Source organism: Nipponia nippon, unplaced genomic scaffold (assembly GCF_047370975.1).
Source record: "Nipponia nippon isolate SJK-2023a ecotype South Korea unplaced genomic scaffold, ASM4737097v1 scaffold_9, whole genome shotgun sequence".
In the NCBI taxonomy this organism is placed as follows: domain Eukaryota; kingdom Metazoa; phylum Chordata; class Aves; order Pelecaniformes; family Threskiornithidae; genus Nipponia; species Nipponia nippon.
The window spans coordinates 2989758-3004852 of record NW_028262413.1 but is presented as its reverse complement, the minus strand read 5'-3'; the positions used below and the strand labels follow the sequence as shown (position 1 = coordinate 3004852).

General features: G+C 46.2%; 1 protein-coding gene across 4 annotated transcripts in view; it reads left to right on the top strand.

Annotated features, from left to right (window-relative positions):
• Nucleotides 1–15095, top strand: part of ABTB1 (ankyrin repeat and BTB domain containing 1) — a 28608-nt gene that overhangs the window by 10053 nt on the left and 3460 nt on the right. For all 4 annotated transcript variants that reach the window (XM_087743999.1, XM_087743997.1, XM_087743998.1 and 1 more), the window contains 4 exons: nt 3626–3741; nt 9222–9320; nt 9918–10085; nt 13127–13327. In XM_087743999.1, coding sequence (XP_087600125.1) covers nt 3626–3741; nt 9222–9320; nt 9918–10085; nt 13127–13327 — 584 coding nt within the window. The remainder of the gene's footprint in view (nt 1–3625; nt 3742–9221; nt 9321–9917; nt 10086–13126; nt 13328–15095) is intronic.

Genomic DNA, 15095 nt, shown 5'->3' with positions numbered 1-15095 from the left:
ATATCAGAGTAATCCAGTGAGGTGCTGGAGATCTTTCCTCTCCCCCACCCCCTTTTTCCCTTTTTTTCTTGTTCTTTTTTCTCTCATGGTCTAGCTCAGACCCTAGAGGTGACCATTCCGCCTTGATACATCAAGTTAAAATCTCAGATTGTGGGAGGAAAAGAAGGTGGATAGTTTGCTAGCTGGCTGAAGCCATTGCATAGTATGTCATTGGCAACCTAAGGATCCTGAAGTCCAGTGGTTAAATACATGAACTGCAAAAACACTGACTTCTTGGTGGGGTTCAAAAATGGAAAATGGTGAAGCAACGTTTCAGGTTGGTTGGGAGTTTCAGATATGAGCTCCACTTGCAAACGTGATGATAAAAACTTCCTGGATGGCACCAGACAAATCATGTAATTTCTGGGTTCTTTGGGAGGGAACAGTTGTTCTTCATTTCTAAGGTCTGACAGAAGACATAATCCTTGGGTGGTGTAAAGCACTGATGGAAGTACTAGGCTTGATTTTATTTGTCACAGGTTGGATTCAAGTGAATAGACAGAACTGCTGATAGATCTGTTAAGTGTTTGTTTCTCATATCGGATCTCATGTGGAAGCCAGGAAAACTTGATTCTCCAGAAAATAATACTTATAAGAATTATAGAAGTTAAAAATTGGGAAGGATCTTAGATCACATCATGTCTGGCACTTGACAAAGCATTGCTGTTCCCTGTAGTGTGTTAGGTATCTCCACTTGTTCAAAGTGCTTTCTGTGGAATAGACAGCTGATTCAGGTCTGCAGAGCAGGGTCATGCCTTGCATCTGTATTATAAAGTTGAAATGCGCCTAATAAAACAACGTGAACACAAGCCTGTGCAGCTCCAGTGGATAATTGCAGTCTCTGCAATCTCATTATCTAGAGTTAAGCAGCATTTCAAAAGCACTTAGTATCTTGGCATGCGCAGAGAGTAGTTCAGGAAAACCCTGGAGAGGATGGCCCAGCGCCTTCTGTTGCACTTGAGACAGACTTCAGTGTGAATGCTTGCATGTTTTCCCCCACACGTATAGTGTGGCTGTAACAGGAAAAAACTGTTGCAGTGTTTGGAAGAGTTAGACAGGGTTTGTTGAAATTAAGCCATAATCCTTCCTTTAGAACTGGAGGTATTTGAAAAGAAATGCTCTGCAGTTATTCTACAAGTTTTAGGGCAAAAAGGTTGAGAGCAAGGTTTGTGATGCTTGCCTTCATAGTGGAGGCCCTGGATGTACAGAATCCATGGTTATAGCTGGTCGTGGCATTGGGAGGAGGATGTGTAAGGTAGATATCTGAGTGTGGCATCATTTTGGAAAGGTTTGGGAGTTTGGTGGGCTTTTTTGTCACTTTTATTTTTTTGTGGTGCATCAGCTCAATTGAAACAAAAGACTACAACGAAGTATTGAGCAGTGGAAACAAAGGCAGCTGATGAATTGGTGGGTGACGTTCAGTGCTATACAGCTGGGCTAGACCAGGAAGAAAGACAAAATCCACCATTCTCAACCCTAGTTGGGATTTCCCTCCAGCTCCTCACATTGTTTATGTTGCTCTTTTCAGAAAACCCTTCATTCCTACTTCTTGCAAGGAGGTGATGGTCCCTGCTGCTTGCTTGTGGCCAACAGCTTATTCCTGTTCTGTCACTTTGATTTTTATTGTTTCTGTTAGGAGAGAGTTGCTTGTGATACCAAAGGCTGTGCTCTTGGATTTGAGAGATGCAGTGTCTGAAATGTCTCATGATAGATGTGCTTCTCAGACAAATCACTGTTCTTTCATGTCACTATGAAAGTGCATAGATGCTTTGTAGATCCCAAGGGAAGAACTCTTTCTCTTGACTACTGCTGAAAACTTGCTGGGTCCATTAGTGCTTACAGAGCCTGATTGATTTGGCGACTGTTGTAATAGGCACTACACAAATATAAACGATTCTCTCTTTGAGAAAATGCACTCCGTCTTGTTTGTGTTGGTGCCAGGTCTCCTCTTGGCTTATTTACCCTGGAAGTCATCTATCTGAAGGTACTGTTTAGTGCTAATAGAGCAGCCTGTCTCCTTGCTGGTGTAGCTCTGTGTGTAGCAATGAAGGTACCTGGCTGTCTTGTATTGGTAAATTATCCTTCCCTTTCCAGTATCTTTCTGGGATATTCAGCCTGTTTGAGGTACAGTGGTGGCATATCTGAAGAGTGCAGCAGTACGGTGGAGGAGGGGGTGGAGAACTTGTTTTGTGGCACATCATCGTCTTGTTTCGCCCACGGCCCGATGGAGTCATCTGATGGAGCTCATGTAATGCTGTGCAAAATGTCAGGAAAAATGAGGTTTCAAGGTGGCGTGATTCACCTGCGAGGGGTTTTAATGCGGTGAATCACGCCTGTCAGAAATTCTTCTGAACACTTCAGCATGGGGCCACTTAACTCTTTTGTCTGGAGAGTTAACTCTGCGTCTCGCTGGCTCCCAACAGCATCTCAAGCCCTCCGCACCACTGAAAAATGCAAAGTTGTGGTGATCCGTGGTTTTTCACATGCTTCCCTATATGCCAGGGGCTCTTGAATGTCTTAACGTGCTCTAGTCCTCACCCCAAAGCACGCTGAGCTGAAAACAAACCTGGGGTAGTGAACTGAGGGAGGGAGGTGGCCAGAAAGAGGACAGGCTGCGATGGCAGTGGTACCGTAACACAATAGCTGGGCGTACTTTGGGCTGCCGCTTGTTTGAAGTTAGAGGGGTTGGCTTTGATGAGCTCCACAGCAACTTTGGGCGTAGCAAGACCACAAAAGTATGATGGCGTATTTTGCTTCCCCTTTATCAGGCTGTTTAACTGCGCAGGCTGGTAGGGCAAGGCAGGAAGATGCACTAGGTCTGAAAAAGGCAAATGAAGTTGCCGTCTCTGTATGGTTTCTTTGATCTCCTTGGTGGTGGCAGCAATGCTAATTTAATGTTTGCAGACAACACAGGCACACTCAGGAGTCCAGGTGTTTTGAGGGTCTTTGTGCTTTGGGGGTCTACAGGTAGAGAGTAGAGGACAGACTCAGGTGCACAGAACTCATTACCGAAACAAGAATAAATCCCTTTGCTCCCTGGAGTGAAGTCAGGATGGCACAGCTGAAATGGGACCCGTGAGAGCACGTGGCCAAGCAGAGAGGCGTGGAAGCAGCTTTGTTTTGACTAAATACTCCCTGGCGTAGGCTTCACCTTAGGTGACACGGTCAGTGGTAGGGGTGGTCGGCTGGGGAAGGCACTGTATGAATGGTTCCTACAGGGATCAGGGGCAGTCTGATCAATGGTCCTCAACTATAATTGATGGCAAGGATTGCAGAGAGCAAGTCAGGCTTGAAATATGCCTGTGGCAACTTTGCGTTTGCCGCGGCTGACATTCCAGCACAAGGAATTAAGTGGAGGCTTGAAGAGAGACAAGGGTACATGTGTCCCCTTCCAGCCCTGCTCACCAGCTGTACGGAGGGGTGCTGTATGCCTGGTTACATAGAGGAATCCCACGTGTTTTGCAGTAAAAGCTAAACAGCAATAATACTGATTTTTCCTGCAGTATCCTTCTTTTCTCTAAATGGGAGAGAATGTTTGTAGAGGAATTTAGGCATCTCTGCTCTTTTGTTTTTTTGCTTCTTCCAGTTTCTTCCAAGCCAGGGACCTGTGTGAAAGTGCTGACGATTGAGCCCACAGGTAACGGCCGGCTGCAGGAAGATCTGGCTCTCCTAGCAGACTGCGCCCTGCCAGCCGAACTGCGGGTAGGGAGCGTTTATACTACTTCTGGTCTCTGTGGGGCTGTGATATGTGTTCACCTGTGTTCAGTCGCGTTTTCTCCGATCGAGTTTAGTGCTTGCTTGTTTGCTGGTGCTCTAAATGCTGAAAGCCTTTTATTGCTTGGAAATGCTGTAAAATCATTTAATGAGGCTGCTGGTCCTTTCCCTTGGATTTTTCCCCCAGCAGGGATCTCTGTGAACAAACCCCTCGCCATGCGGTTGGTGGGGATTTCCCCATTGACGACAGTGGGACAAGAGTTGGCCCCCAGCTCTTTTTCCTTCTCTCTGCCATCCTTCTTGAGTATCAGAAATGTTTTATCAGCAGGCATTGGTACCCGAAGGGACATATAGATGGAAGATGGCTTGCTTGCTAGGAACTGACACCCTGCAGTAGAGAGGTGCTTTCAAACCCTGAAAATATTTCCAGCAGAAATGTGAGTCCCTCTGAAGCAAATTTAACTTGACTGGCAATAGATGTGCTTTTCATAACTGCATCTTGTTGACCCTTAGAAATAACCCACAGACCACAGGTTGATGATCACTATGTTAAAATACCATCAGTATTATTAGTTAGGCTCAAATATGTGGATCTTTGCTCCCAGTTGCAGAAGAACAGGATAAATATTAGTGGTCTTCATTCTCCCTGCATCTGTTGATTTCTGTAGCATCAGCAGATTCACTCTGCTCTTGTGTCTGTCCCTTTTTTTCCTCTCTCTCGTACCAAGCACTGAATTTAATAACATGAACTCATTTTAGGTGGCTGCTGCGCCCGGAGGTTGTATGACTGAGTGATGTAGCGAAGTTTATTGCCTTTTTTCTTTTTGTCCCCTGCCGAATAGACCTGCCTGGTGCAGAGAGCATGTGTGTGTGTGTGTGCGTGTATGTGCGCACGGGTAAGGTTTCTCACCTGTAATAAGCCAGTGTGTTTTGCGCTGGCTTCTGGCAGACATATTTCTCTGAGTACTGAGCACTTTATAAAGGGAGTTTTTCTCCATCAAGTTTCCATCTACCAATGCAGAAATCTTTCCCACGTAACCTGCCTCCCCCAAATAAGTGTGCGTTTATTTGTGGCTTTCAATATGCTTTTCTGTATGTTTGCAGGCTTTAAAGAGAGGTGATACTATAAGTAAGCCTCAGATTTACCTCCCTGAGAATTAAAAAAAGGATCGTGGGCCCAAAAAACAGTGAGATTGACGTAAATGTTAAGTCACTTCACAAATAAAAAAAAAATAGTGCTTTCTGTTTGATTGCTTGTTCCCAGACCTTGATGACACGCTCCTGTCAGGTTAAGCTTTTCTTCTCAAGGGTTAGAAACACTTCCCTTATAATCCTTTCATGCAGAATAGGAGCTGGAAGGAAAATATGAAACTTGGGATAATATGATCATCTGACAGCACTGTGAATGCCTCCGTGAGCTGTGGTTTTCTTGCTGAGTTCATAGATCAGAACAACGGCGATTGCAGCAGCATTAGACTTGTTATGGCTGTAAAGGTGAAGAGAGCATGGGCACACGCCTGTTCACTCGAGAATTTGTATGCCATGCACAAACATGGGTGATTTCTTTAAAAGCCTGATAAATTCTAAAAGATTCCTGTTTTTCTCTCTCTAGGCCTTTTTTTTTTGTTGTTGACTTACAAAGAACATACGAACAAAGCTCTTCATCCTGTTGCCATTTATACCTCATCCTAATGTTTGCAAATTGTTAAATTCTGTGAATTGGGCATCTTTGCTCTGGGACAGAGGTATCACACATCCTTGTTCTTACAGGGTTTGATGCCATACAAGGAATAATATACAAACTGTGTAACCTAAAATGTCAGGGACAACTGAATAGTCACGTACAAACATCCGTGTTCTTGAGAGAAACACACGTTTTTTTCCAGCCTATACAGAACACAATAGGTATTCGGCTTCTGGATAAAAGCCAGCATTTCCAGAATTTGACATTCTGAGCTGCTGCATCTCATGTAATGCCGTGTTACATGAAATGGGGAGGTATACAACTTTCTGTTTCACTATAAACAAATAATTTGCCTGTAATGTCTTTGATAATTGAATGATGCAGAAAACTCTACGTGTCCCAATTTCATAGTTCAGTAATACGTTATAGGGCTAAAACAATCATTAATGTTTGCTACCCAGTCACAGTTCATTATTTGTTTTTAGAATGAGAACAATCTATTCTTTGAACTCTTAAACAAGTTTATAATCTTGGTGTCTTGTTTCTTATTCCTGTTTATATTTGAAAGCCTTTACTCTTTCAGTGTTTGTTTTTAAAAGTGTGGTGGTTGTCTCTATTTTATTTTAAACTAGTAATGGCCAGAATTTTTCTGACCACAACAGCTGCTTCTTTGGTTTGTCGCAATGCAGTTTGGCAGTGACAGATTTAAGTAAAACACCGGCAAAAACCAGTCAACTGTCAAAAACCCACGTGGCTTTCCAGTCTGCCTAGCTCTTCATCTCCTGTCTGCCAGGTGACCTCCGAGTTAGAGACTCCAGGGCTTCCAGTGTATGAGACTATAGGCACATCATTTCCTCGTAGCTGGTTTTTCATTAACTTTTAACCGAAATCTTCTTTTCAAAACCAAGGTGAAATCAGACTTAAAAGGATCAGAGTTTGCTGTGAAATAAATACTGTTCTCTCCATCTGTATCGACATTTGGTGTGGCTGCAAAAAAATGTGACCATTTGTCACTTTTGGGGTAAAGCTAAATCTTGTAATGTGTAGAAAGAACAGTTGGAAACAAGTCGATGGGTTCCATCTTGTCTGCCTCCGCGCCTGTGTAGTGTGGTTGTCCATGGTGGTTATTCCTGTGCTTTGCTTTGCCCATTTGGCAGAGGCAGATTAACTGAACTATTTACAACATGCTTCCAATTTTATTTTTTTTTTTTTTCATCCAATCCACTTGCATCTGGTTATGGGCTGGTAATCTTCTCTTGGATCACTAACCCCTGTATTTTGTGTTGTAATTTATTTACAGTTTTCTTGCTGAGATAATCTGGCCAAGGTACAAATTGCTGCCACTGATTTATTTTGCATGTTTTTGCCTCTAGCAACGTTTCTATTTAAGTGCTAATAGCAAATGGGTAGCAGCAAATGTGGTCCTCCACATGCGACGGCTGGAAGATCCGGTGAATGTTCAAGCAGTCTTATGCTATAGAGGTGTTGAGAATGTTTCTGTGTGGTGAATGAGTTATTCTGAATGTGTTTGCACCTCGCAGGCTAGACTGCCCTGTGCTTCCCGGGCAGCATACTTAACTTTGGCAGCTGCGCTTTGTCTGTGCAGGGGGGTGCTAAGGAGGTTGCCTGAACGGCGGGGTGGGAGGACTAAGCCAGTTTTCTGCAGGGAGACCCTGAAAGGGAGATGAAATTCCTCAAGCGTGACAAGGGAGGAGAGTAGAGGTAGTGAGGACTTAAAAGGGGAGTAAAAGGGAAAATTCTGCCAAGCCACTTCATGCTGAATAGGAGAGACAAAGACCTGAACCTGCTTTTGTAGTAGGAATTGGAAATGACCTTGTAAACCTGAGCATCAGAGTGGGGACCAGGCAAGGCTAGAAGGAGAAAACTGAGCCCAGAGGAGTTTGTAATTCAGGAGACAAACTCTGAGACAAATAGAACTCCCATGTCCATTCCAGAGGGATGGATTCCTTTTAAAGGTTTACCTTTGGACAATGAAAGGGGAGCAAAGAAGGGATGCATGTAGGAGATGTGGAGTTTATGTCGCAATTAAAGTTCTTGTGCTACAAAGAGTGGCATCTTATCAAAGCCTGTTTCTAGGTTTGTTTTACCTGTAATGTGCCTGCAACCGTGTAGCCTTGAAAGTCACGTCAGATTTTCTAGGAGAGGACGCGGAAGCTGTGGGGAAACAGTGGGCAGTTGGATCGTCACTACTGGCATCTGTCATGGGATGCAACAGAGAGCGTGGCTGCAGATCCCAGACCGCTGTCTGTTCATTGCCTTGAAACGTGAGATACAGATACCAGCAAAATAGCGGCCTGGGGAATCTACAACTGGGACAGTTTGATCTCACCTTTGATGCTGGAGGTGCTCGTTGTGTTACAGCTGTATAAAAAGCAGGTAATAGAGCAGGTGGGGAGCGTTCCTCGAATTGCTGCATCCCCTCTGGGAGAGGAGTTCCCCGATGAGGAAGGACCCACAGGGGAGAGGTGCTACAGCGAGGCAGCGTTACTGTGACAGTCACGTGCACAATTTAAATGTCACTGGGCTTACGCTCCTGTGATTAGGAAACAGAAGATGCCAAATGTTGCTGTGGACAGGCAAAGAGCCTGGCAGATGGGTCCAGATTGCCATGTTCACTGGTGGTGTGAGCTTTTGCCAGCTTGGTGCCTTGCCACATCCTAGGACCTGTTTTGTGAGAGAAGCCCCACTGCATGCGAACTGAGCTTGGCTGAGCACCGACCCAGCGTCTTGCAGGCTGTGTCTTTGTTTGGTTTGGGAGGGAGGAGTCATCTGGCTCCCAGTAAAGCTGAAAGTCAGTTGCTTTTAGTTAGGATGGAGGCAGGCATGTTGGAAATGGTGCGTAGGTAGTCTGCGATTGGGAGACTGATCTTCCTGGTCGGCCCAGCGTTTTCCCAAGTGCAAACTTGGAATGTAACTTTCCTGGATGAGAGCGAGCGGTAATGAACTCCTTGGCCCAGGCAGCTCAGGGGCATGTGCTTGGAAAGCAAGAACCAGGGGAAACTTCTGGTTCTAGAGATTAATTGTCTTGGTTACGTGACTGTGAATATAAACTTTTTTCTACAATTGAATTACCCTGTATATAGGATAAGGTGTAAATATTTGGAAGTGTCACTTTAAAATAACATAAGGCCAACAGGGTTTTTTTTTTTTGTGTGTGTGCTGTCTTTGTTGGCATGTGGGACTGGGAGGAGGTGTGTTGGTGTTAAAATAATTCACTAGAGTATTAATACTGCAACAACACTATCTTTGGCTGCAAATCAAATGAGAAATTTAAAATGTGCTTTAGAAATGTCGGATTATTCAAGTGAGGCAGTAATTGTAGCCAAACCATTTCAAACTGGTGTATACATCTATGTAATCTATACATTACTACATCTATCTGTACATCTACACAGTAAAGGGCTAGTCCTAAGGTGTAGTATGCTTATGATACCCACTACGTGAAGTAAACTTCACCTCCACTTGGTTATCTGCCTTGTTAGGTGGGCACAGAAATGCTTTCCAGAGGTGTATGGAGGGTCAGGGAGTTCCCATGGATAAGGGAGGCAGCTGTAACTTGTACCAGGAATATCTCTATCAGGAGTGCAAGGACTCCAGTTCCTCACATGGAAATCTGTGTTCAGAGCATCTCTGGTGCTCTGCACTGTGGTGAAGGACCGGATGGATGGTTGCTTCTGGGAAGACCAAGAAGTCCAAACTTGGGGCCCTGAGTCTGTTTAAAGCACAAATGTTAAAGGTAGGGTTTTCTGGTTTCTCTTCCTAGGTTGGTTTTGGGGAGTTGCCGTTTGACAGCACTGACAACTTCAACAGTTGTCCCGACGTGTGTTTTCGGGTGGCAGATTACAACTTTTTGTGCCATAAGGTATGTGCTTGTGCTATACTTCATTCTTCTCTCTTTTTGCCATGAGTCTACTCTACCTGTCTCCCCCACTCATCCAGTGCTGGATACACTCTGCAAAAGCAGCATTGCCTCATCAGCTGGAAAATCAAGTCTTGTTGCAGCTGGAAACTGTATTTAAAGCATTTAACAAAGCAGCAGACCTCGCCCTTGTTGCAGAGGTGAGGAGATAAATTTATGGATTCAGCTACAACATTCACAGCTGCAAAATCTCCTACTGCTGGCTTGTGAGTTCAGTATCTGGAGAGGGGAATGTTTGATCTGCAAGTAAACAGCAGTAAGAATGGATTTTGCAATCCAACCTCAACTCAAACTCCTGCCCTAAAGCCATACTACTTTTGAATCTCTTAAGTTTACAAATTGTTTTTTTTGGTTCTGAGGGTAGGCATGCATAGAAATAAGGTATGGAAAAATGTTGGAGATGCAGCTTCAAAATATAGGGAGAATCAGAGTCTTAACTTCCGAAATATCTTGGAGCTGCTCTGACAGCTGGTTGGTAGTGCCATTTGACTTGGTGCAATGAGAAAGATGCTACTGTTTGGGTCTGTCTTTCCTCTCCAGGCATTTTTCTGTGGTCGCAGTGATTATTTCAAAGCCCTTCTTGAAGACCATTTCAGTGAGAGTGAGGAGCTGCAGACACAGCCCAGCATCCCTGTGGTGACTCTCCACAACATCTCAGAAGACATCTTCATCCGGGTCCTCTACTACATCTACAGCGATGATACAGAGGTGAGGCCAGTCGTGGAGCATTTCCTCCTGTGCTGGTTAATCCTGGAGGTGTTCACCGCTGCGTTTTCCTGCAGCATCTGGAGGGGGGCATGTGTGTGTGGTTTCTTAAATCTCACTGCCCTACTCTGCTACCTCACTTCTGTCTCAGGAACCCACATACTGGGTTAGCCAGGCAGGGATCTCATTTATGTGCATGACATTCGGGAAGCAAATCCCTAGTCTTTCATCCAATAACAAAAATTTGGAAATTAGGTTGCATGTTGTACATTGGTGTGATAAATGCAGGGCTTTGCAGATTTCCCTCTTGGACTCTGTGGAAGGATAAGGTGAGCAACTGCCAGTAGATGGCAGATTGAACACGTTTGGAGATGTGGAAAGGTTGAGAGATTCTGCTTATTTACTCTTGGCATCATAGCCCACGTTTCCATTTGTAGCAAGTCATTATTTCCACTGTTATTTATTGCTGGGGTGGGCAAAGGTTCCACTGGGAGACCAACGCCTTGCTGTGCTCAGTATCGCAAGCAGTAACCTCGCCTAGTTTTCAGCCTAATGGAAGGTGCAGCAAACCTCAGCATTTAAGCAGCTTCCTGCTTTGGTTTTGTGGCAAATGCTTTCAGCAGATCTAGCTACAAGATGCCGGAACACTCTCTGGCATTAGGGCAGTGATCGGAGCTGCTGCTGCACCTGCCAATGTCACTTCTCCCAAGCAGTATTTGTGCTCTGGGTTAGGTGCCACATACAGAGCGTGCACGCAGCTGTGACCTTGCTTCTGCTGCTCCGTTCACCTCTGGGTAGCAGCAGGGAATGTGCGGTAGGGAGAGATGTATTTAGCAGGCAGCAAGGGCAGGATTGCCGCTGGTATGCTGCAGAGCAGATGCTTCGCTTGTCTGCACTCTTCCCGCAGCCATGTGCTGAAAGGGCAGGCAGAGAGGGAAACAAGCACGTTGGGGCTGTGAAGACCCGCCTGACCTTGGGACTGCACTGCAGCGTGACCCTGTTCCCTTGCACCTCTCCAGCCTGCCTGTCCTCCTCGTGATGGCTCACAGGAAGGGTTTCCCAAGCAGCCATTCCTTTCCAAGGGGTGTCCCAGCTGCGCTGCTTGGACTTGGAGCAGGAGGACAGACCAACAGCAATGTGTAGGAGTTGAAAGGGCCTTGCTCGTATGTTTTCTATGCAGAATGGTGCTGTCAGAGAAACTAGCTTGGCTTTCAAACTGAGCAGCCAAGATATGAGCTTCTGCAGAGAGCTCATGTCATGAAAAACTATCAGGAAAAGTGGTCAGGAAAACAGGAATATAGCTCAAGTTCCACACTTTTATGGAGTGTTCTCCCTGCCCTGGGTTTCTCCAACCAAGAGTCAGCACTCCCAATTCCATGTTTCTTTTTCCAAAAGATTTATATGTCTCTCTGCTATGTAGTAGTGACAGTGCTTGCAGTTGGAAGGAAGAGTCTGAGCAGAGGACAGAAAGGGTTCCAGGCAGAAAGAGAAGTTGCTGACTTCAGAACCCCACAGAACACTTGTGTGGGCTCAAGGGGAGCTTTTGGAGGAACGTTTGCCAGGTTTGTCCTTGGTCAAGCAGTTGGGAGCTGCTGCCGTCAATAGTATTGACTCAAACGCCTCCAGCTCGTGAGGTTCCTGGAGCTTATGAAAGGACAAAGCAGCACTTCATTAATAACCCCAAGAGCTTTGTTACACCACTGTGGCACTATGACATTCAGGGCATGCCTCTAACACATCTTGCATCCTTCTGCACAGCTGTTGCAGGGTGTTACACAGCTGAGACATTTGCTGTGGGTATTCTCTGCAAACACCGGTGTGGACAGCTGTAGGGGAAGAAATAATGAGCCTTTCGCAGTTGTCAGAGTGAGCAACCACATGTGTGGATGTGCGCAGCAGTGGTTTTGCTGCTGACCAGTTATCAGGGGAGTGGACCGTGCTGCACCAGAGTTAACCATTCCTCAGTCTAGACCAGTGTGGCTTGGTCTCTAGATGCAAGTGATCTCGACTCCTCCATAGCCAGGGTATGCTGCATCCTGCAGATTTGCTCTTAAAATGGATGTGGTAACGGTGCTCTTTGCACTTCACATTAGCAGGAACAGATCTGTGCGGAGAGAGGCTCTAGTTCCAGGTTAGTGACGCAGATGGCTGACTAAAATAGGATTTGCCCAGCCAGGGGGAAGAGACTAAGTGAAGCTGGAGGTGGTGTCTCCAGCATTATCTACAGCATTTTTTATCCTCAGATCACTAGCAAAGAGCGAAAGTACCCAAGAGGAAAATGGGAGGGTGGGTTTCTAGCTCAAGAGACTGAAAATGTTGAAGGCCATTCACAGTGTAAGCTTCAGCATCTGGTTCATGAATTTAGTTCAGCTTGAATGCCTGTTAAAGTTCCAGTAGTATTCGATGTGCAGAGTCTGTTCCTTACCTAGTTGGGCCTCACCTATAGTTTATTTGGGGTGCAATTTTCTGTCCTTGGGTGTACCCCTGTACGTGCCAGGGAGGTTGTGCTGGCTGAGCTAGCAGAGCCAGTTTGAGGAAGGAGCTTAAGAGAATTTTGCACGTTTTTCACTACACGCAAGTCCAGCAGTACAAAATGGGAGGAAAAGTCCTAGTGGGGACACAGTGCTCTGTTCTGCCAGCCTGTTCCGTTTGTCTCTCTGAAGGGCTTTCAGTACCTCTGGTAAAAGCTACCTCCTTCCACTGCCACATTGAACGTTTCTTATCAGCCAGCTTTCGTCTGCACTTCGGTGTTTCAGTGTTGCTTTGTGCTTAGCTAGAGGGGTCAGCTGCAGCATGGCAAACTTCTTGCTTTGTGCTGAGCAAGCTGCCTCTGCAGCATTTTAAACTCCTCTGTGGTAACTGAGTGGAAGACCTAGCCCTGAAAGATTGAGTTCCTGTCTCTCCATAGTACTGTTAACACTTGTCCGGTAATGGACCAAACAGCACTTTAGGGGAATCTCTGCTAAGACAGAAGAGAAGGCAGTTTGCCAGAGACAAGTGAAGTGGGTAGGACTGGACAGTAATTCCCCTCTTTCCATTGCCAGCTGTCCCCGGAAAACGCCTACGACGTGCTGTGCGTGGCAGACATGTACCTGCTGCCTGGGCTCAAGCGCCTTTGTGGCAGGACCTTGGCTCAGATCCTCGATGAGGACAACATTGTGAGCATCTGGAGGATTGCAAAGCTGTTCCAGCTGACCCGGCTGGAGGACCAGTGCACGGAGTACATGGCAAAGATCATTGAGAAGGTAGCAGAAACACTCCCCACTGCACTTCCCGCATGTGCCCGTAAATCTAACTGAACAGTGAGCCACAGAGACAACAAATTTAATGGTTGCAGTTTGGTCCGTAATAAATGCTTGCCCTCTTTGGTTTAATGTGCTTCCTGAAAATGAGCAGCGGTTAAGTAGCAAAGCCCGTGGTGAGTTAGGACAGAGGATAAGGAGTGTGTCAGTACCTGATGTCGCTGCAGTAAGCCAGATGCTGGTGGCTGCCTAGCGCATCCCTGGGGACTGTGGGGTGAAAAACCTGCCCAAAAAGTTCTGCAAGTGCCATGGGCAGGTGACTTTCACTGAGCTTTCAGCCACCATGCCCAGAGCAACAACGGCGTTGCCCGAATACACCAGCTTGCAGCCTGGAGAGCCCGGTGGGGCGTGCGGGGGAGCTCTGTGCAGCAAATGGTTTTTGGCGTTTGCTGGAGGGAGCTCTTCCCCGCGTAATGCTATAGAAAGGAGTAATCAATGTGTGATCTCTACTCTCCTCCAGGATGACAAATCTAACAGTAGGGGTTTCCACAGGGGAAATTCGGCCGTTAAACAGCCAGAAGTAATGAATCTAACACTGAAGTTTTCTTTATGGGGCTCCATTTAAGTGTATCCTGAGTGATTATAGCTTGAAGTTTCAGGACTCATGGAGAAAGTTGCCATACAGAAGTATAAACTAGAATCTATGGGGTGTTCTTATCCCGAGACAGACCTTTATAAATGGCTTGTACAGTTCACATGGGAATGTAACATTTTCACCCGCAGCTTGAAAGGTGTGAAATTCTTTTTGGCATGTGAAAACAGCAAAGGAAATGATTCTGGGGCTGTTATTTTGTTCAGTGTATAGCTTGGGGATGATGGACACATCAGCATGCACCCAGATTCTGGCTTCTGAAAAAGGGATTTGGTTTGAAAGCTGAATGAATATCCCAAGTAGTAATCGGGGAAGGTAGGGCTTTACTTGTGCGTTCCCCTTCTCTAGCCTGAGTGGGAGTCCTCGGACCCAGCGTTGGCAATGTGCCTTCCTAAGGGTGTTGGCACAAGTGGAGGCACCCCAGCTGTTCAAACAGCAGCAGCTGCCAGCAGCTTGTAGAGATGCGCTGATGATGGCAACAGGGAGAGATTTTGGCAGCGTGTGTAGGATAGAGCAGGGCTCAGCAACCTGCCGTGCCCAGGCACAGTTTGGTACTGTAGACAGACGGAAGCTGCCTCTCACCCTTCAGCACACCACATGTTCCCGGGGAACTTGATGCAAAATCATTCATGGGCGACCTGATTCTGTCAGGCTGGGTGCGGAACAGAGCAGCTGCCTTGCTGTGATCTGCTGGTCGGCTGTTGGTGGTGGGGCTGAGAGCCATGGTGGGGACAGAGTAATCTGTGGCTCCTGGTTCTGAACTGGGCACAAGCACCCGCTGTCTCGCCTGTTGCAAGACATTTTCCAAAACTGTCTGGCAGCATCTCCTGGTTCCTGCTGTAGGAGCCTTTCTGGAAGGAATATTGTGTATATTCGTGTGCCCCAATACCAGAACTGTGGATGCCTAGTGGGTGTTACAGTGAGCTGTTTGAGGCACAGATTGCTTACAGTTGTGACCATTTATTGTTGGAGCATTACTGCCTCCTTAGGATGAACGGCAGGATCTTCAAGTGATGTCTGTAGGAGATGCAGGAAGATTTGGGTCTCCATGTGCCCTTAGCATTCCGTTTTTCTTCTGTGGGATCCCTCAACAGTGGCTGAGCCCATTATCCCAACCCT